This window comes from Nycticebus coucang, chromosome 3 (genome assembly GCF_027406575.1).
Source record: "Nycticebus coucang isolate mNycCou1 chromosome 3, mNycCou1.pri, whole genome shotgun sequence".
NCBI lineage: Eukaryota > Metazoa > Chordata > Mammalia > Primates > Lorisidae > Nycticebus > Nycticebus coucang.
Genome location: NC_069782.1, coordinates 78,780,618 through 78,803,461, shown reverse-complemented (window position 1 = coordinate 78,803,461; position 22,844 = coordinate 78,780,618). Strand labels below are relative to the sequence as shown.

Below are 22,844 nucleotides of genomic sequence, written 5' to 3'. Positions count from 1 at the left end.
CAGTAAGGTCATCGCTGTCTATAGGTGACAATAGAGTGCTTGAAATGTGGCAGGTGGGATTGAGGAATTAAACTTTTTATTTCATTTTAATTAGTCATAATTTAGCTAATGTGAACTTCAAGAGCCACACATGGCCAGCAGCTACCTGGCTGAAATATGCACTTCCGCACTGACCTCGGAGATGGTGCCCAGAACCAAGCCGACCAGCTGTCTGATGTGGAGGCTGGCAGGGGCTGGGTAGACAGCCACTTCTTTCTCATGAACCAAACAAGCTTCTAGAACTGACTGCAGAGGCCGCCGCCTGTGAGGCTGGTCTTCACACATGGTCAGCAGAATGGAGTGCAGGGGCTCTCGCAGCTGCAGGGGCTGGGACAGACAGGGCCGGAGGGGAGTGTGAGTGGCCAGAACTGCCATCGCCCCGTCCAGCACTGGGTCAGTGGGGCCCCTGAGACTGAGGGAAGCAGCTATGCTCCCATTGCCCCCAGAACTGATGACTGCTGCTTCTGGAAGGCTTAAGGGCAGATACAAGATTCATTACCAAGGTCACAAAATGCAGGGCAGTGATCTCTGTGTCAGTCGTGTGTCACGTGCTGCTTTCTAATCCAGATGCCCTTCAGCCCAAACTGTGCTGATGAAAAGTAGGTGCTCTATAGATACAGTGGCTCTCCGCCTGTACCAGGCACACCACATCAAACCAGATGTCAGCCTTGCATGCACATTTCCCCCGGCAGCCTGGCATTGACCCCAACTATCTATGTGGGTCTCCTTAGGCCTCTGCCTAGAACATGAGCTCCAAGAACACATGGGCTGTCACCTTCTCATATTGGAACCCCCAGCAGTCAGCACAAGTGCTCGATCATTATTGGCTGAACTCTATGTCACATGTACACCTCCAGCAAAAGCAAGAAGAGGCATCTTCTAAGCACTTCCCTCATCATAAATGATCAGCATGTACATAGAGTAGGCCTCAAATCCAGATTCACAATCAGACTTCTTCTCATGCACAATGCATACAGATAGAGTCACTTTCCAAGTAAATGTTGCACCGCCCTTTCTTGCCAGGGAGCATCGGCTTTGAGTGCCATCTGCCTGCAGTCAGGCTACGGAGTTCTGCACTCACGGCAAATCGGAGGCCTTATACATGCCTGGGACTACACAGCTACTCAGATATACACTGTCTTCTAGGAGATCCTAGTCTGATAAGAAAGATGGTCACTTAAGGGGATAAAGACTGTATAGGATCGTACAGGACTGTATAGGATTCATAGAACATGGCGATAACATAGAAGGAGGGGCCATGCCCACCCTGGAGAGCGAGAAGGAGCTGGGGATGGAACTTGGACTGACTCTCCTAGACCACACTGGAGTTATCAGGAGGGAAGTGGGGAGTGAGCTGCAATAGAGGGAGCAGAATGTGCAAAGGCCCAGAGCTGCCAATGAGCTGGCCTGTGTCTGAAAGGAAGGGGACTATGGGCAGGACAGAGACCTGGGGGTGAAACAATAGGGCAGGGACCCTTGTTCGAAATTATTCAGAATTCCAAGAGAGTGATACGGAGCATTAAAGCAAGTTCTGGGCCCTGGGCCCTCACACAGATCACACACCATGAAGCAGGAACCCATTTCCGGGCTCCGGGACTGTTCTGCTGAAAAGCCAGGATGTAATCCTGTGGGTAGTGAGGCACTATGAAAGATTTCATGTGTGGAGGGTTGTGAGCAGGTCTCTGTTTTAGAAAGAGTGCCCAGGAAGAACCGGTATGTTGGATAGGAAGGGGCAGGGGTGAGCAGGAGGGCCAGGTCGTGGTCGGGCAGTGTTCTGCTGCGTGTGCTCATGTAGCACCAGTTTCTAAGGAATTCCTACAGTGTCAGATGAAAATTTACACAAACACACACACATATCCTGTAATCAAAAATGTATAAAATGCTATAATAAACAAAGTTTTAAAATGTTGGCCAGGTTCAGTGGCTCACGCCTGCAATCTTATTTGGGAAGCCAAGGCAAAAGCATTGCTTGAAGCCAGGAGTTCAAGGCCGGCCTGAGCAACACAGCAAGCCTCTCTCTCTATAAAAAAAAAATTTTAATTAGCTAGGCATGGTGGCACATGCCTATAGTCCCATCTACCTGGGAGGCTGAGGCAGGAGGATTGTTCGAGCCCACGAGATTAAAGTTACAGTGAGCTATGATCACCATAACTGTTGTGCTGAGTAGGATTCTGAGGTTGTTTCTACATTGGCAAGAAGGAGTTGTGTAACTGGTTGGCATTGCTTCCCTAGGACTTAGGAGGTGGGTATGTGTGGTAGACACTCAATAAATGCAGTCCCTATCCAGGAGAAAACCACTGAATAACGCCAAAGACATAGCCTGACAAGACTTGGAGTATTTTGTTTACAGACCTGATTTGGTGGAACACGAAACCCTGCTGCCCAGTAGAGGGTCATTCCTAAAGAATAGACGTGCATCTGTCCAAGAGAAAAAGCACATAAGTAGGTTGCAATCATCTCTGTTATTCCATGCTCCTGGAAAGCAAAACACAAGTCAATTTCTACGTGTACAGACATTGTTGTCTGGCTAGCCCATCACCATCTGCATCTTGCTTAATTTTTGCTGCCTCCTACTCTAGAGGCTGGAAAGTAAAAAATCTGCTTTCTAGCAGAAAACACGAAAAATTTTGTGAAATATGTAGGAGAAATCGACTTGGCTTCTGAGAAAGCTTTTGCTTTACTAACAAAAAGTGGTCCCGAACTTCCCCCCTGGTTTCTGCCTTGAATAGTGATGTGATGGTATGTGGAGTCACAGCAGCCATCTTGTGACCATGAGGCAACAGGTATCAGAACCCAAAAGCCAACAGATGAGAAGGGTAGAATGGAAATATATACCCTGGATCTTTAATGATATTACCCAGCTGCTGACCAATCCCTGGACTTCTGTTTAAGTAACTAATAACTATATCTGTGACTCTGGCCACTATATTTTAGGCTTTCTGTTGCTTACAGCCAAAGGCAATTATACAGCCTGATTAAAAAGTATCCTATCTTATCAAGAAGCAACACAATGTAATGGGAAGAGCATTGTCTGACTTCTTGGAGCCCTAGTCTCCTCACCTTAAAATGAGTATTCTTCCTCAATTCTCTTAAAGATCAAGTAAAACGTACCTGGAGATGGTAATTATTATTATTCTTGTTGTTGTTACTGTTATTACTGAACATAAAGCTCTTGCCATATAATTTGCCTTGTTCTAAGTCTTTTACTTTCAAAAATTAATCTAATCCTCACAACAATCCTATGAAATAGGTATTGGAGACAATACCTATTTTATGACAATTTTAATTGTTGCCATTTCACAGAGCAGATTAACACAAGGACAAGCTAGGGAACCTAGGCACCAGCACCCCCACACTGAGTCCCATAAATGTCAATTTGTTATTATAGTGGGGCTTCTATTACAACTGACAAGGCACATTCCTCTTAAGATATCTCTTCTCAGAAAATGATTTGGGGGATTTTGGAAGGGAGACACATTGAAGTAATGAAATGTGGCGTGTAAAAATGGCTGATTGCTTCAGCAACCCACTAGGGTTAATACAAGTCATTTGGGTTTTTCACATCTTGAGGTCAAAATGTGGGTTCAGTGTCACCCGTGCCAACTAATTAACTTTCATCTTTGTCGAATGATACCCCTAAACCAGCTCTCACTCTTCAGATGACTTTGACTAGACATCATGCAGGACAGCTCACAAGCTGCACCTCATTTCCAGAGAAAGGACCCTGAGAGCAGATGTAGAAGCAGCACCCTAGCACTGCCAGAGGCAGTGTCCACACCTGGAAACTCAGCTGGATCCCAAGGGCTCTGTCCAAACGTGTCCTAGGGAAGCCTGGGCCACAGTGACAACAGGCTTCATCCCAAATCCCCAAACCAGTCCATCAGTGGACACTGCCTACAGAGGAGTGGGAAAAGGATTTTGAAGGCAACTACTGGCTTGGTAGGAAACAGCACCCTAATTGGTGAAATCTGCCATGAACATGGGATGGAGTAATGGCAGCACAGGTGACTTATAGTTAGAGACCTGCCTGTACCTTCCACCTGACCTGCAAATGGGACTGAAGTGCCAAGTGGTGGGGGAGATATCTCAGTGCACTGGGTAGAGTAGGACATTGGCCGGAGGAGAGGGGGCAGGGTACATCCGCCCAACCTCAGACGCAAGCTAGGGCTGGGGGAGGATTATGAGCACAGCCTGTATCCTGGGACCACTCTCCTAATAACCATCCCACCCACCACAGACCCAGGCCACCGTGGATGAGGAGAGGAGTCTATGGCATGTGCAAGAGAACAACAACAGGCAGTACTGAGTGTTAGGAGAATAATGTAAGAGATCACTGACCAGGTGACCATGCCTCCTGGCCTAAAACGGGGATGGCAGTTGGTGGCTCCGGCCCCTTAAGGTCCACTCTACATGCCATGTTTCCATGCTTCATAAGCCTAGAGAGCTAAGCACACATGAAAATAGCTGTTTGATTCATTCAGAACTCAGTCTCTCCCACACTAGCCCTCTACCAGCTCACACTCACCCCGGTCCAGACTCTCAGCAACATACCCAGTTCTCAGCTCAGCCTATTACCCTTGGAACGTTTGGTACTCTCGTGCCTCTGCTTGAAGGACAGTGTGCAGGAGGAAAGATCATATGTTTTCCAGCTCAGGCATGCTCTAGACCAGTGGTTCTCAACCTTCCTTTAATACAGTTCCTGTGGGTCGCGACCTACAGGTTAAGAATCACTGCTCTAGACAGACCTTCATAAGGTACTCAGTGGAGGCCAACCTACTGTCAAGAAGTTGATGCGTGTTCCTCACTGGTAAGTGCTGAGAGGGTTGAAGAAGAACCCCAGGAGCACTCAAGATCTGTATTAGCTCAAATCCTTTAGAAAGCAGAGCCTGGGGCAAGGATTAAGTGCTGGCTTTTATTAAGGAGCTGCAAACCCAGGGCAACGAGAATGGGAAAAGAAGGCAAAAGGAGGCAGGGACGGATGAACCTGCAGGATCATTATGCTGGTCACCTTGCAACACGCCACAGAGCACATCAGGAAGTGCCGTGGACTGGGCTTCTCAGCACTCAGGACTTCTCTGGAAATCCTTCAAGGCTTGCACATCTCAAATCCTCCTTTTCCAAAGAGAGAGGAGGGTAAGTTTATTCCTGTAGTTCCCTCCTGACTCTCATTTACCACTGGTTCATCCTGCATTTCCAGGTTGCACTGGCATGCCTCTTTAGCAGTCCCACAGAACGCCAGATCCCAGGATCAAGAAATGGCATCTTAGCTGAGTCCAGGAAGGAGGCAATTTACTGTCGGGTAGAGCCAATAGATCCAAATAGATCTGAGAGGCACCTAAGTCTGTATCCAACCCAAGAGCCCAGAGATCCACCCCTGAGATTCTGACAGTGTATGAGAGGACGTGTGGGCCCGGCCGTGGGGCTGGCTGCAGGCACGGGGGCCTGGTTGTTGAAGCTGGAAGCACTGCCACTCTCATGCTTTCACTGTCATGATCTGTGGAGACACGTGGTTACAGAGGAGCTGAACCCGAAATCCACAGAGCCCCATTTACTGTTTCTCAGACCCTGAAGGAAAAGGTGCCACAGTTCCAGGAAGCCTCCTGAGAAGAATGGCATTTTCAAATCTGTGCTTTCACAGAAAAGACAGGAAGACAGAACTGAATGCTTTCCTTAAACACCCACTGTGCCCTCGATGGTACCATGGGCCTGCCTTGCATCATTCTCTCCTTTGAACTTCTTTTCAAAATTGAAAACAATGTTTATGCTGTAACTCTTAGCTATTCAGAAGTAAAACATGTCCATTGTAGGAAAACCAAAAACCTCCACGGATGCTGTCATCCAGAAATCATCCCTGCACACACTTTGGTGTGCATATTTTTAGAACTTTCTCTCTCTCTCTTTCCTTCTCTCTATGCAAACTCAGATCACATTGTGTGTGCACATACTGAATTTCTTTTCAAGTCATTAAATAAGCTCTTACCATCTCATTTTAATACTATCTTATCTAGGGTCCACGCTCACTGATCATTTAGCTTGTTTCCAATTTTTTACTGATGTCAACAGTACGACAATGAGCATTGTTGCAGCTAAACCCCTCTTTACTTGTGCCTTAGGATAAATTCCTACCTGGGGATTTGTTGGGTCATTCTTGAGGTTTTGCTCCATGCTGTTAAGAGAACCAGTATGCCAAACCATCTACCCACAGCTTTTGAAAACTTTTTTTGAATATTGATAATAATCTTCATCAATTAAGTTGAATTTATCCCTCTCTATGGATGTAGAAATTGGGGCTCAGAGGAGTGGACTTGCTCTTGTCTGAGGGCTAGTAAACTGTTGGTAAGAAAGCCTGGATGTAAAATTCTTTAAGCCCACTTTGCCTTAATATTGAAAGTGAGGCTCTGTGGGGTTGAGCTGGAAGCTGGGGATGCCACCCCCTGCCCCAGACAGGCCCTTCTCAGGGGACAGGACACAGAAGCTACAGAGATGTTGTGCACCTTACCTGAGATACATCACATTGCTCTTCAGCACTTTGTCCCTGTAGCAGTTCAGGGGCCTTGAAGGGAGCAGCCTCTATGTGTGATACTTGGCCTTGGAAAGAAAGGCTCCCAGCCGCAGAAAGCAGAGCTGACCAGGGGCAGATCACGTAGTCAGAGGAATCTGAAACCAAGCCAGTGACAGGGTGAAGAGGTGGGGCTGCCATGTGAAGGGCCAGCCGTGGGACTGTGTCCAGCAGAGAGCATGATGCGCAGCTCTCCCAGTAGAGTGCGCTGGAGAAACATCGCGGGAGGCAGCCTGGCTGCTTCAGTTTGGGGGACGAGACCACCTGGTGGCAGCGCTCTGCACCAAACGCATGCCCAGGACATGAGGTCCTTCTGCCCCTTTAAGGCCCGGCCTGGTTATGTGATCACCTCTTGAGTCTACTCAGGGCTCCCAGCCCTCCTGCCCACACCAGCTCCTAGAGGGGTGGTTCACATCCAGGGCCACCAGACCCCATTCCCTCACCCGGGCAGTGACTGCAGACTACCTCTGGCCTGAGCAACTTCATCTCACTGGCTGTAAACACAGTTCCTCCAACAATTCTGAACCCACCAGGGAGGGCCCTTCAAAGTGTATACTTGCCCTCAGCCCTGAGGGACCAGTTAAGAATTCTTCCCATTGGGTGGCACTTGTGGCTCAAAGGAGTCCAGTGCTGGCCCCATATGCCAGATATGGTGGGTTCAAACCCAGCCCTGGCCAAAAACTGCAACAAAAAAAAAAAAAAAGAAAGAAAAAGAATTCTTCCCATTAACCTCCCCTGTGTAGAACACAGTGTGGGTCTGCCTTGTGATGGAGCACAGCTGGTGCAGCATCTGGTGGGCAGAGTGCAGGGCTGTCCTCGGTACCTGTCCCCTGCCTCCTGTCCCTGGCTATGCCCAGAGATGGCAGAGGCCCACAGAGCAGCTGCTGGTCTCCCCTAACCTCTTCCAGGTTTCTCTGCCCAGAAAAGCTGCAATACAGAGCAGAAGCAAGGACTTTCTTCAACTCTGCCACATGGAGTGGGTCACAGAGACAGGCCTGCCATCCCAGCACAGTTCCACACAGCTCCATGGATGGTACCATTTGCATATTTGTTCTAATACCTCAGACTCATCACAGACCAAAATATGTTGGTTTGGGAAGCTTCACAGACAACTCCCTGGGAAGCAACTACCCCAAACACACCCTCTTACCATTGTGGAGGTCTTCCAGGAGCTGCTCAGCAGCCAGGGACAAAAGGGACCATATTTCCTCCTCAGACAGAGCTTCGCCTCTGACCTGCAGGGCACTGGCCAGTGTCACAGAGGCCAGGTTCATGCCTGCAAAAAAAAGACACCTGTGACAGAGCCCCTGTGATGCCCAGGAACACATCTGGATAGTTACCTGCCACTCCAGCCCAGCCGGGCATGGTCCAGCCACTTATCATGGTGTGCAGACACCATGTTTTCATCATTTGTGTCCCCAGGGTCAGGGACAGGGACAGGCACACAGAGAAGCAAAAGAAACGTTCACTAGCCAGGCTGGCTGGTTGGTTCTCAGTGAATGAGCAAATAAACTCCCAAATGAAAGGTTAAGTGAATAAATAAATGAATGAACAGATGAGCCATAAGAATGGCGCCTGCGAGCTGGGCGTGAGTCACTGTAGAGAGCCACCTTTCCAAGGCAACATATTGCCCGCTCTTCTTCTCTGTTGGAAAAGTGAGTTAACCATTTTTGCCTCCAACATATGCTTCATGTCTTTTATGTCTGGCTGCCACAAGCGGAGCTGGGTTTGATGCCAGCATCAGCCCTTTCTCCAGCACCTGTCTGGAGAGTGGGCGAGACTCACTAGAAGGAAGCCGGAACCCTGTCGTTGTTTCTGAAAGGGGCCCACTCACAGAGAAGCTGGAGATGGGGTGAGAAGGGCTAGTCTCCTCTTCCCTTTCTTCAGAGAAGCCTTTACACCAAAGCTGACATTTAAATGTCTATCTCCCTGACAAAGCTGCCACTACTAATCTCCAGAGCCCCAGGTGCTGTGTGGCACAGGAAGAGGCCAGGCAAGCTTTTCCTAATCCATTTACATCCTCACTGATCTTTCTCTAGAGCTCCAGTGAGGCAGATGTGGAGTGTTGGGGGCAGGGTGGGGAGCACGTAGAGACACTCCATCCCCCATCAGCCTGCTAATCCTAGCTCCTCACTCACCAGCTGCTCCCTACCAGCCTCCTCCAGCCTCAGGAAGAGAGGCAGGTTCCATGCTCTGCTACCCTTCCGTGGGGAGCAGGACCTCCAAGAAGGAAGCTTGGCCTGTGAGCTGTTGTTTATCACAAGGAATCTATGATTTTCAGACAGGAAAGCAGTCCAAGTAACTAGGTAAGAGTGATGGATTGGAAGCTGGGGTCCAGGCCCTCTCTTTTGCTTTCCTTTCTTTTCCTTTCCTTTCTTTTTAATTTTCTTTCTTTTCTTTTCTTTTCCTTTTCTCTTTTTTAATTTTTCCCTCATTTTTAATAAACTGTTTGAAACTTAGGAAAAAGCCTTCCCACTCTGCCATGTTTTCCTAACTCCCTATAACCACAATAAAAGGTTACATTAAAGGGCGGCTCCTGTGGCTCAAAGGCGTGGGGCGCTGGCCCCATATGCTGGAGGTGGTGGGTTCAAACCCAGCTCTGGCCAAAAACTGAAAAAAAAAAAAAAAAAAAAAAAAAAAGTTACATTAAAGATAAGAAGGGGGGAGGCACTAAGTCTTTGACAGAAAATCTCTAAATCCCAAAATAAAACATTAAATGAATGAATTTTTTTGATTAACTTAACACCAGAAAGAAGACTACGTTAGAAGTCTAGGCTGTAGACAGTACATTTTAATACAGTAATTCAGTGGAGGGAGGAAAGCCTTTTTGACAAAGAGTGCTGGATCCATTATGGAAAAAATGGGATATTGGCCTAAATGTCACATCTTATATAAAAATAAGTTCAAATGGATCGCAGATTTAATGTAGGACACAAAACTATAAATACGGTTTATAGGGGGAAAAGTGAGAGAAATGATTTACAACTCATCACAGACAAGAAATCCTCAGTAATATAAATAGTTGATTTCTCATCAAAATCCAGGGAGGCCTGAAGGCAGTTGGATGACCCATTCCAGGGAGGGGGGAGATATCAACCAAGAATTCTGTCTACAACGAAGCAATTCTTCAAAGATGAAAGAGAAATTAAGACATATCTATATACATAAAACCTGTGAGAACTTGTTGTTAGCAGAAATACCAACAGGAGTCCTTCAGGCTGAAATGAAAAGACACTAGACAATAATTCAAATCCACATGAAGAAAGGAGAGGACTAGTAAAGGTAATTACACAGGTAAACGTAAAAGCCAATAAAATGTTTTTTGATTGGGACCTTTTTTTCTCTTACTTGATTCAAAAGAACAAGGGGCATCTCACATCTAGAAAGCCCCACAACTGATCAGGTTGACCAATCAAACCCTCCTCTTGCCTATTAAAGTGAAAAGTTACCTGAGGCTTGAAGTCTCCATTCTTGTTGAAATGTCAAGATCACAGATTCCATACCAAATGCAACCCTGTCTCAGATGTCAGTGACAGCAAACTACTCATCCACCTTTCCATTTAAAAAACTGTCATGCTCACGCATTCTTCCTCTGCAGAAAGCAATGTGTGTGTCGGCTTTTCTGCACCAGCCCCCTGTCTGACTAACACCAGTGTTATCAGACAAAGAGGGTCCGGCTGCCTGTCCCTGTCCAGCCAATGTGCAAAAATGGGGATATTAGCTTTATTAGCAAAAGGTCAACAATTCTGGAGAACAGTGAGAGTAGCCTCTCCAAGACTATTCTATTCTTCCATTTCCAAAACCACAGTTTTATACATAAAAGTTATAAGCAAGAACCATACTAATCCTTATCTTAAACAACAGTAAACTATACTAATCCTTATCTTAAACAATAGTAATTAACACTTACCATCAACAACAGTAATCACCATAAGCCATAATAAATAATAATTGACATAACCCATCACCCAAAACAACATTTCTAATTCAAAAATTAATCTCCTAAATCAATTGCTCTGAACTACTCAAGATATACCTTTATTTTTTATTAAATTATAAAAGAGGTAGATCATGCATACATTAATGCATTTATGGGGTACAATGTGCTGATTTCATATACAGTTCAGAATGCTTATATCGTACTGGTTAATATATCCCTCACCTCATTTACTTAATTATTGTGTTAAGACATTTATACTCTGTACTTAAAGATATACGCTTTTAGGTTAAAGCTGATTGTATCAAACAATAAGAATGGAAGACACGAGGTGAAGGCCACAAAGGACCAGCTGTGTTGCCTGGGCTCTAGCCTGGCTGCTTCCATCTTTTTCTCACTGCCCCCATGTGCTCTCACCGGCACGTGTATTAATTACAGTTGACTCTTGTGATCTGCCCACAGTGGTAAGTTTGGTGCCTGGTGATAGCACAGATGCCTGGCAACCATCCAGGGTCTGAATTTCCCAGCAGCCCTAGACACTCCCCTTCACACCAGCTGCCCTCTGGAGAGGCCGCAATAAGAAGAAGTCAATTAAAGGACACTCCAGGAACTCTACTTCAGCCCACTAGCCCTCAAGAACCAACCTGGATTCACAATTTGCCTTGTTATCTCTGTCTAATATTATGAATATCATTTCTAACAACAATACAAGCAAACAATTCCATAGAATTTATTGTATGCCGGGCCAGGCACTGTTTGAGGTGCTGTATGTGTATTAACTCATTGAAGCTTCATGACAGCCTTTCAGAATAAGGCCATTATCTATGCCCATTTCACAGATGAGGAAATGGAGGGATAGAGGACATTAAGTGACTTGGCCAGTGTCACACAGCTTGGACTTGGCCTCATCCTTCTGGTCTCTGAGGCAGTGTACTTCCTCACCGTATTATGCTGGCTGTGGGAATGATGTGAAGCGCTTTATGGAGCCTGTAATCTCAGGCTGTGAAACAGTTATCAGCTTTTCACTAGCACGCCATGATGCCTCTGGGCTTCTCTCCAAGTTTTCTAGGCAGTCTGGTGGGCAATGTACTGCAGCATCATGGGCTTGAAAGTGGGTCATTAACTATGTGAAGGATTCAGAGATCCCGCCACCCATAAAGCCAATCTATCAGACAGTGAGGATGCTCTGGGAAAGCATCCAGCCAACGGGCAATCCTTTGGGCCACCCTCCACTGCTCCGACCCTTATCTTTCCTGCACCCTCTCTGATCTCACCTCCTTGGACTGACCCCATGCGTTGACTCCCTCATCTGAAGGATTCTGTAGTCATCTCATAGCTTCAAAATCTCCCTTGCCACATGAGACCCCATTTGCCCTACCAGGAGCTTCCTTTGGGCCCTCTTCCAGTGAATCCCAGGCTGTGGTGCCTGCCCCCATCTGTCTGGACTTGTGTTTTTGGACTTTGGTCTTCAGCAGCCTTTCCAGTTGATTGGGTCTGAGCTAGAATGTCCTCCCCTGTATTGGTCTTTTGTGCTCCTACTTGGGCCTCCCTCTCCCTTGGGCCACGGCAACAGCAACCCTGAGCTTCATCTGTGAGGTTATCCCAACACCCTTGCTTCAGCCATTCCTATATTTAACAAATACTCATCAAGGACCTAGTAATTTTAAAGCTCTGTGCTTCGAGGAGAATGGTGGGTAATACAGGGGGGCCACAAAATTTGTGTGCAATTTAAAATAGTGTGCAATTTAAAACTGCACATGAACTTTATGGCCACCCTGTATGACAGCTCATCCTGCAAGGGCTGGGGCCGGACAGAAGGAAATAGACAATGAACAGAAAGCAAACAAAGTAATTCCATGGAGTGGTAGACAACAAAGAAAATGTCAAACAAGGTGGTGCACTTAGGCACGCCTTTGGTGCAGGGGACACATCAGCTGGGCAGTCAGGGAAGGCATCCTGGGGAGGTGACACCAAAAGCTGAGATTTGGAGTTAAGAAAGGTGCTAGTTGTGGGATAGACTCTCCAGGGAGAGGGAAGAGCAGGCGCAAAATCCCGGAGTTTGTAAGTTCCAAGAACAGAGAGACTCTCAGAGAAACTGAACATGATGAGGGAGATGGGAGAGGGGATGGGAATGAGGGGTGGCGGTGGACAGCTGCATAGTGGCCATCTGCTGAGGCCTGTGGGCAAAGGAAAGGAGTTTGCATGTTTGCCTAGGAGCATTAGGGACCGTCACCTAGCTGCTAGCTTGCAGAGCACAGGCAGCCCATATTGTGCAGAGCCAGGCAGAAGCCTTTCCCACACAGTCCTCTAAGTATTGCCTAGAGGGAAGTAATAGTGCCCAAGGGCTGGCAGTCTAATGCTTTAGCTCATCTAACACTCACCAGTCCTGTAAGTGGGGACAGTTTTAGTCTGCCCCAACCCACCACCAGAAAGATCCCTTGTGCCCAAGTCCCCTGGAAAGCTACTAAGAGCCAGCTGCTAGGTCAGGCCACATACCCAAAAGCACCTTCTGAAGGATCTCGGTTACTCTTAATCATATATCATCTGTGTAGTGGCTTTCAAACTATATGATTTTGTTCATATTTCAGTATTTTGTATCCATTCATCTGCCGTCCCTTCCCCTCCTCCGAGGCACCTTCAGTGACCCTCTGGTCTTCACCTGTGGCTGGTTAGTGAGATTGACAACCCTCTGGAATGCTCCAGGAGACACTCCCGTGTTGGGACAGAGTTTGGGCCAAGGTCCCTGGGGTCTCTAAGGCCCTTCTTACTTCTGGATTTCAGAGTGCCACTGCCCGGGAAGAGAAAGAATGGAACCCAGGGAAGCAGAGGAGATGCAGGCAGGCCTGGGACAGGACACATGGGATAGGTGACTGGGAAACTACCCCTCTTTGAAACACTCCTTGTTTCTTCAAACTCCTGATTCCTTCTTGTGTTCTCAGTTTTCTTCCTCCCTCACACTGCCCCTGGAATGTTGTCCCTCAGGATTTCATCTCAGGCCCTGTATTTGTTTCTTGGTTGGTATAACTTGGTGGCTTAAAACAAAAGAAATGTATTATCTCTCATTTCCAGAGACCAGAAGTCCAAAATTGTTTTCCTGGGCTGAAATCAGGGCATCAGCAGGACCCTGCTCCCTCCACAGGCTCTAAGGAGAATCCGGTTCATGCCTCTTCCAGTTTCTGACAGCTGCCAGCAGTCCTTGGCTCAGGGCCATGTCACTCCAGTCTCTGCCTCCTTCTGTCCGGCCCCAGCCCTTGCAGCTGTCATACAGAGTGGCCATAAAGTTCGTGTGCCTCCTCTTCTGTCTGTTTTATATCTTCCTCTACCTCCCTATTATAAAGATACCTATGATTATATTTAAGCCCCACCTAGATAATCCAGGATAATCTTCCCATCTCAAGCTCCTTTAACTTAATTGCATCTGCAGAGTTTTATGTTTTTGTTTTTGCCATAAAAGGTAATATTCACAAGTCCCATAAATGAGAATGTGGAAATATGGATCTCTTTTGTCTTAGAGGGTGTTGTATTCAGCCTACCACAGGCTTTTTTTGTTTTTTTGTTTTTTTGTTTTTTAGACAGAACATCACTCTATTTACCCTAGGTAGAATGCTGTGATATCATAGCTAACAGCAACCTCAAACTCTCGGGCTTAAGAGATCTTCCCACTTCAGCCTCCCAAGTCACTGGGACTATAGGAGGCTGCCATGACTCCTGTCTAGTTTTTTTTTTTATTTTTATTTTTAGTAGAGACAAGGTCTTACTCTTGCTCCGGCTGGTTTAAAACTCCTGAGCTCAAGCAATTCACCTGCCTCAGCCTCCCAGAGTGAAGTTCTTTTTTTTTCCTTTTTCTTTTCTTTTCTTTCTTTTTTTTCTTTTTTTGAGACAGAGTTTCACTCTGTTGCCCTGGGTAGAGTGCCATGGCATCATAGCTCACAGCAACTTTAGTCTCTTGAGCTCAAGTGATGCTCTTGCCTCAGCCTCCCAAGTAGCTGAGACTACAGGAGCCTGCCATGACTCCTGGCTAGTTTTTCTATTTTTAGTAGAGACGGGATCTCACTCTTGCTCAGGCTGCTCTCAAACTCCTGAGCACAAGCAATGACCCACCTTGGCCTTCCAGAGTGCTAGGATTACAGGAGTGAGCCACAATGCCCAGCCTTACCACAGGCTCTCTTTATAAAGACATGAGCTTTGGGAGATTGAATCTTAGGTCCCTGACCTTGGGCACAGGACGCACTTAACCTCTCTGAGCCTCAGTTTTATCATCTGGGAGCTAGAGCCAACCGTAGAAGCTCCCTCATGGGACTGTTGAGATGATTCTATTGACGTACTCAGCAAATGAAAGGTGATGAGCACATCTAATTTCCCTTCTCTTTCTGTCTCTGCTCCAACCATCCAGAAAGGGACTTTTAAGCATCAGGGCTGCTGAGCAGCTTCCAACTATGTGATTTTTAAGATATGGTGTTAATTGTTTTCATCTGTCTCCCAGGTTTGAAGTGTTATAAACATCCCATTTTCAACCTTAGCAAAATGCATCAAATATCTCAATGTCCCCCAAATAGATGCCCTATGGGATGTGCAGAGAGAGGGGGAAGGCTCCCAAGGAATAAAAGCTCTCAGAATAAGCCTTTCTTCCCTCCTTCCTCCTCCCTTGGACATCTTGGACCCAAGCAAAACTTGCCAGAAGGCAAATGGCATTTTTCTTCCAAGGAGGAGGACTGTTCTGCCTCACCTGGACTGCAGGCATCAGGGCTCTCCACAGTCAGCACCTCAGAAACTGACCTCCAGGGGGCGATGCTTGAAATTTCACCACCTTATCCCTTATACATACCCTCCTCTGCTCCATTTTCCATCCCCCAATCCCCAACTTTAATAGTGACAACAACATTGACGTGGTATGGCCTTGAATAAGGACACTCCCAGCATTTCATTTCCCCCATCCATCAAAGGAAGATGATAGTTCCTTCCTTAAAAGATGGGTGTGAGAAAAGAACATTAGGTTTAAGGAAAGAAAGGCAACCAGCGAATGCCCTGCCTTTCCTCAGCACCCCAAAGTGGACTTTCCCATTTGCAGGCGAGAAGACGGATGCTTTCAGAGAAAAAATTTCAAGTATTAAGAGCATTTTAGAGCACTGTTTCGCTCATCTTCAATCTTTTACATACTATCTTCCCAATATATGCCACATGCCCATCTCACTTGCACAATTAAAACAAGTTTTTCCACTGTTTCAGAAGGCATCAAAAGGACCTCTTTCTATTTTGGAAAATTGACTGATCAGCCTGCTTGCAGACAGCCTGCTGGGCCTGCTCAGCCGATCTGACTCTGCAACAGCAGCTCTGACCTGGAATTCCTGGATTTCCACCCTGCCAGCCTACTCAACAAAGACTTTCAGGCAGCCACGCATGATTATTCCCAGTGACTGGGGAGGCTGAGGCAAAAGCATCACTCAAGTTTGAAAGACCAATCTATTTATAGAAAGGAAGACTCAAAACTGTTAATACGTTAGCTCTTCCCAACTTTATCTAGACCTTTATTTTGTGGATATCAATAACTGATTCCAAAGTTTAAATGATAAAGGAGAAAAAAAAAAAACAGAAATCAAACAAAAAAACCCAACATAACACTGAAGAAGAAAACCAAAGTGATAGGACTAATACTATCCAACTTCAAGAGTTACTATAAAGGACATTAATCTAGAGAGTGTGATGATAGTGAAAGAATACACAAATAGATTAAAGAAACAGAATGGAGAGCCCCCCAAAATACCCATGCATATATAGCTAACTAATCTCTGATAAAGGAATTAAGGCATTGAATTGAAATTGTCTTTTCAATAAATAATCAGCAAGAGACAAGTGGGGAGCTGAGACTTTGCCCCATCCAGCTGTAATAGAACACCGTCCTCCCCATAGTCATGTTAGGAGAGGCCAAGTGAGGAAGTCAAGACCCTTATTCCCACATGGAGATGACCTGTCCCACTTGCTCAGAGTCAGTAAGGGCCACACTGAAACCTGGGCTTGCCTCTTCCCTGGTGGTGACAGTGTGCTCCTTGGCCTCCGACTGGGATGGTGTTAGGGGAAGCCTAGTAGAAAGTCAACATTTTTCCACCATGAAGAGGTAATAACAAGGCACCCCCAGAAGTGTCACGTGAGGAGCAGTAATGAGTACCCCTGACCCTCCCAGCAAAGGTGATATCAGCAGAGGGCTAGCAGAGCACCAGCACGCTCATCCCTGAGCAACAGTCTCTCAATAGACTCCATTTTCACCTGGAAGCAATGAGTCAGAGCCCCTTTCCTTCAATACAGTATTAGGGAACATCTTCTAAAAATGAAGATCTCCATAGGATCTAAAGTCTCAGAACATAATACCCAAATATCTAGGACTCAGTAGGCATTACTCATCACATCAAGAAGCAGGAAAACCTTAATGTGAGTGAAAAAGGACAACAGAAGCAAACACACCCAGATGACACGGAGTGAGAGATACAAGGATTTTAGTAAGCAATTACAAAGCCAATTAAAATAAATGAAAACATAGTCTCAGGGAGGAAACACAAAGAATCGAATGGAAATTTTAGAAATGAAAAATATAATAACCAACATTAAAAACTCAGTGGGTGGGCTCTGGAAGAATGAAAAGACTAAGGAGAGAATTAATGGACTGAGGAGAGAGAGAATCAGAGAAATGACTCGTGGTTCTGCATCAAAGGATGCTATTAAGAAGGTGAAAGTACAATCCACCGAATGGCAGAAAACATTTGCAAGTCATCTTTCTGATAAGGGTCTAATACCTGGAATATACATATGTATAAAGGGCTCTTACGTTTTTTGTTTTGTTTTTTTTTTAATTTTTTAGAGAGGGATCTCACTCTGTCACCTAGAGTGCTGTGGTGTAATCATAGCTCACCATAACCTTGAATTCCTGGGCTCAAGTGATCCTCCCATCTCAGCCTCTACAGCAGCTGGAACTACAATCATACACCCATGCCTGGTTAACTTTTAAATTTTTAATATAGATTGAATCTTGCTGTGTTGCCCAGGCTGGTATCTAACTCCTAGCCTCCTGCAATCTTCCCACCTCAGCCTCCCAAAGTACTAGGATTACAGTTGTGAGCTACCATCCTCTGCCCTACAATTTAACAACAAAATGACAAATAATTCGATTTCACAGTGGGCCAACGACTTGATTAGATATTTCTCCAATGAATATACTTTTATGTGAATGCTCATAGCAGCATTATTCATAACCCAAAAGCAGGAACAACCCAAGTGTCCATCAAAGGATGAATGGATAAAGACAATGTAGTCCATTTATGTAATTGGATATCATTCAGCCATAAAAAGCAACGAAGCTCTGGGTCGCGCTACAACATGGATGAAACTGAACACATTATATAAAGTAAAAGATGCCAGGCACCAAAGTTCACATACTATGTAATTCTATTTACACGAAATGTCCAGAATAAGCAAATTATAGAGACAGAAAGTAGATTTAGGTGCAGCCCTTACACCTGACATGTAGGATATATACAGAGAAGTCACAAAAACTTAACAGAAGAAAGCAAACAATCCAATTTGAAAAAAAAAAGCAAATGGTGTGAAAGACATTTCACTAAAGATATAGACATGGAAAATAAGCATATGGTGAGCTATCCAACATTACCAGCCAGAAGGAGAAGGCAAAGTAAGTCTATAATGCAGTGATTTTCAACTGGTCTGCTGTGGCACACTGGTGTTCCATGATCTTAGGTGTGTCACAAAAACTTTTTAAAATTTAATAATTAATTAAGTTATTTGCAAAAGAAGTTCAAAGCACAGGAAGTATATTCTTTTTTTTACTCTTTTTTTTAATCAACATAATTTAAGTGTGCAGCAGAAGTTTAACTATAGGTGTGCTGTGAGATAAAAAACGTTGAAAAAACTGCTATAATGATGTATCACTCACTACTCACCTATCAAAACAGGAAAAAAACCAATGTGGCAACTTCAAATGCTTGTGAAGATGTAGGGAAGGTGGATCTCTCATACATTGCTAGTGGGCGTGTAAATGGTGCAGCCACTTCAGAAAACAATTTGTCAGTTTCTTTTTTTTCTTTCTTTAATTAATTAATTCATTTATTTATTTTACTGAGACAGAGGCTCACTTTGTGGCCCTCGGTAGAGTGCTGTGGCATCATAGCTCACAGCAACCTCCAGCTCTTGGGCTTAAGCGATTCTCATGCCTCAGCTTCTCAAGTAGCTAGGACCACAGGCACCTGCCATTATGTCTGACTTTTTTTTTTTTTTTTTTTTGTAGAGACGGGGTCTCGCTCTGACTCAGGCTCGTCTCAAACCTCTGAGCTCAGGGCAATCCACCCACCTTGGCCTCCCAGAGTGTTAGTATTACAGGTGTGAGCCACTGTGCCCGGCCAATTTTCAGTTTCTTTACAAAACTAAATATACTCTTTCTACACAGCCCAGCAATTGCACTTCTGTGCACCTGTCCCAGAGAATTGAAATTAATAGCTGCACAAAAATGGTACTCAGCAATAAAACGCAAACAACTGATATATGTAGCATCTTGGATGGATCTCAACGACATTATACTGTGTGAAAAAAGCCAGTCTCAAATGGTCACTTATTGTGTGACTAATTCTGGGAAGGGAGGTAGAGAGTGATTATAAAGTGGTAGCCCAGGGGAAGTCTTTGTGGCAATAAGAATAATTATGTATCATGATGGTAGTGGTTGTTACACAATCCACATGTGTATTAAAATGGCACAGAGCTTTACACAATGACACATTTCTGAGCTTGATATTTTACTCTAGGTAGGTAAGATGTAGCCACTAGGGGAAACTGAGGAAGACACTAAGGGATTTTTCTACACTATCTTTGCAACTTCCTATCAACCTGTATTTGAAATTAAAATATAAAATAAAATGTGCAACTAACTAGGAGAAAATACATACAATGATTAAATGGTTACTATTTGCACATTAATTTGGAAAAGCAAATAATTTTCATTAAAAGCTAAAAAAATAACTAAGTGAAAAAGATACAACTACTCAATATATATTTGAAAAGATTTGCTACATTTCTAGTAAAATCAGGAACGTCGAATTAAAACAGCAATGAGAATTGATCAGGCAACTAAAAATATAAACAATGATGTTAGCAAGGTGGGGGCTGCAGAGCAGGCCTTTTCATAACCTCCATTAGTATAGTAATTAAATTGGTGTAGATGCTTTAGAGCAATCTATCAAAATTAACAATATCTTCCCCAAGTCCCAGGAGCACCAAATCTATAACCACTAAGGAACGTTCCCAAGCACACACGAGTCCGCATGCATGTGGGTGTTACAGGTGGTGCTGGTATAACGGTGACCAGAAGTAGGGCAAGTGAATACTGAGAGCCAGCCTGCAAAGGGGCTCCAGGGCCAAACCACCTGGCAGGTGCCCCTTTCACAGAGAGTGTAGTCTCCTCCCCTCCCGCAGTGATGGCTGAGGAATAAACTTCTGGTTGAGCAGAGTAAGGCAGGGCAAGGCTAGTCTAGCAGTGGGTTTCCAAACCAATGCAGGCTGAGAAGTGACTCTCCTATCACAAACTCCATGAAATGAATGGTTTTTTAAATTTTATTTTTATTTCATTTTATTTATTTTTGTGACAAAATCTCACTCTGTCGCTCTGGGTAGAGTGCCATGGCATCATAGCTCACAGCAACCTCAAAGTCCTGGGCTCAGCCTCCTGAGTAACTGAGACCACAGGCGCCCACCACAATGCCTGGCTGGAACTCATGAGCTCAAGCAATCCACCTGTGTCAGCCTCCCAGCGTGCTAGGATTACAGGCTTGAGCCACTGCGCCCAGCCTGTTTAAAATTTTTCCTCTAGAGGTAAAGCAGTTTCTTTCAGCCAAATAAATCCATCCAGAGTACACTATTAAAAAATAGCAGTCAGGGAAGAGACGATCCTTAACTGTGGGTAACACAACTAACAGATCCGAGAGACCTCACTTTACCGCAGGCAGACAGAAAACACATAAGAAGAGCCAAGGGTCAGAGAGGGGAGACTTCTGCCAGCATCCTGTTCTGGGTGGCTTTAGGGAGGGACTCTGAGCTCAAGCTCCTCTCCTGGGTTTCATTAGGCAGACACCCCCTCCTCAGTGCCTGTCCGAGTTGCTGCCAGCAGGAATGAGGCAGGAAGTTCAAACTGAAAGTGACTATTTCTGTCTAAAGAATGAGGAAAAAGCCTTATGTGTCCAACACTAGTAGATAACCAAGAAAGTGGGACTAATAAAAAATCATTAAAAAGCTGCAATTTCATTATCAAAGAAGATGGAAAACTGTCCATCGTTCCTGGATCAAAGAGATGAGAATGGAAACCATCACGAGGCAGAGTTTTCATCCAGGTTGGGCCCAACGATGAGATCCTGGGGCTCCTGTGGCCGCAGTGAAACCACTCCTCTCGAGACCTTACTTAGGCTAACGAGGAGAGCTGAGGGACAGAGAGCAAAGTGGCAACAGGCAGAAAGACCCGCGGGATGTCCATCCCTCCCACCCAGTTCCTCTTCTGAGAATCCACACTAAGCACATGTCCGACAAAGGCCTATACTCAGAAATACTTGCCATGGCATTATGTGTAACCATGAGTACCCTGTTTCCCCGAAAATAAGACAGTGTCTTATTTTAAGGTGTGCTCCCAAAGACGCGCTAGGTCTTATTTTCAGGGGAAGTCTTATCTTTCCTGTACATAGGTCTTATTTTCGGAGTATGTCTTATTTTTGGGAAAACAGGGTAAAAGCAATGCCAGACGCTGGTGGTCCTCAGGGTCCCTTCTGCCCCAATCCTCTCCTCAAATCACTCTGCACTCTGAAGTTACAAGCTGTCAGCCTGTCACCCACCTCCACAGCCATGTCTCTAGCTCACACGCCTCTTTTGAGCTCCTGTCTTCTAGAACAACCCCCTGGGATGCTCAGGCCTGAGTTTACCTTCTTTCTGTTTTCTCTCTAAAAATTCTATCCAAATAAAAGGCATCACCATCATCTACCCACTCAAGCTGAGCCTTGAGGCACCATTCTTGTCTCCTTCCTGGCCCTCAGCTCCCTATCCCTTTAATCACCACATCTGAAATCCATTCATTCCTCTCTGGCCCCACTTCCCCCTCCCTGGTCTAAGCCACCAACATTCCTCCCTGAATGGCCACTATACATCCTCCCAAAAGGTTTCCCCCAGCACAATCCTGCTGTTGCCCATTCTCTGTCCTGCAGAGTCCTTTTCCTAAAACACATATCTGATGTGTTCCTCCTCCATGTTCAGACCTTTAGTGGCTTCCCATCTTCCATATGATCCGTTCAGATCCTGAGCAAGACTTACAGTCCCAGTCCCCCAGACTAGTCCCCACTTCCCCTTGCTCCGTGGCCTTTTCCCAAGTCTTGGATGTGCCGCGCCCCCTCTCCTCCTGTCCTTCCCCAGCTGCGTGGGGCCATGCCCACCTAGGGCTCTGCCTCCCCATGTGGATGAAAGACTAAGCAAACCAATGAGTGAGGAAGTCAGGAGCTGCCTGTACTCTGCGGATTAGCATCATGTGGAAATAATACTGAAATTCTAAAGTGGCATTTTTCCCAAATCTTCAACACATTTCCTACCTAGCCAGGCACGATCTGACACCTCCTTAATCTCTGAAAGAGTAAGATCTGAGAAATTAGTCTTGAAGTCTGCTGTAGGACTGGCACCAGCCCACCAGGAACTGGTCCTTCTGCACCACCCTACACGTCTCCTCCCTCTTGTCCTTTGCTACCTACTCTGCTTTCAACAACACTGGGATATTCAAACTCAAGGAAATACAGGAATAAAGAGGCCAAGACAAAAACAAACAAACTAATAAAAAATGGGACAGCAATGAGCAATAGAGCTGCCGATAACCAAAAGTGAAAAGAAGACCAAGCCTGGGACATAGGAGTTAGGCAGACAATTTAGGAAGAGACCTCTGGAAGGAAAACAGCTAAAAATACCAACTTCCCAAAGCCAGTAAAACTCAGAAGAGAAATGGGAACATCAAAAAACAATGGCTGACAGAGCAGGCTCTGGGGTCAGAGCTGGACTGTCTCACCTTGGGCAAGTTTTTTTTACTCTCTTTATTCATCTTTCCCATTAGTTACTATGTCTGGGGCGTGGTAGTCTCTCAGTAAATGCTAGCTATTCAAATGGCTAATGTTGAGTATATTGTGAGGGCAGGAGATAGGGGAAAGGCAAACCAGCAAAACTAGGGCTTGAAAGCAGAAATGACTTCACCAGTGAGGCTGCAGGTGGCCTGGCCCTAGGCTGCACACCCCAGTCCTT

The 22,844-nt window shown here is 45.5% G+C and overlaps 1 protein-coding gene across 1 annotated transcript in view; it reads right to left on the bottom strand.

The window, feature by feature from the left end:
• Positions 1-22,844, bottom strand: part of FRMPD2 (FERM and PDZ domain containing 2) — a 113,505-nt gene that overhangs the window by 85,449 nt on the left and 5,212 nt on the right. Inside the window, exons 2-5 of the mRNA XM_053586027.1 lie at positions 7,749-7,874; positions 6,539-6,696; positions 2,392-2,457; positions 175-366 (exon numbers count right to left, since the gene is read on the bottom strand). Coding sequence (XP_053442002.1) covers positions 175-366; positions 2,392-2,457; positions 6,539-6,696; positions 7,749-7,874 — 542 coding nt within the window. The remainder of the gene's footprint in view (positions 1-174; positions 367-2,391; positions 2,458-6,538; positions 6,697-7,748; positions 7,875-22,844) is intronic.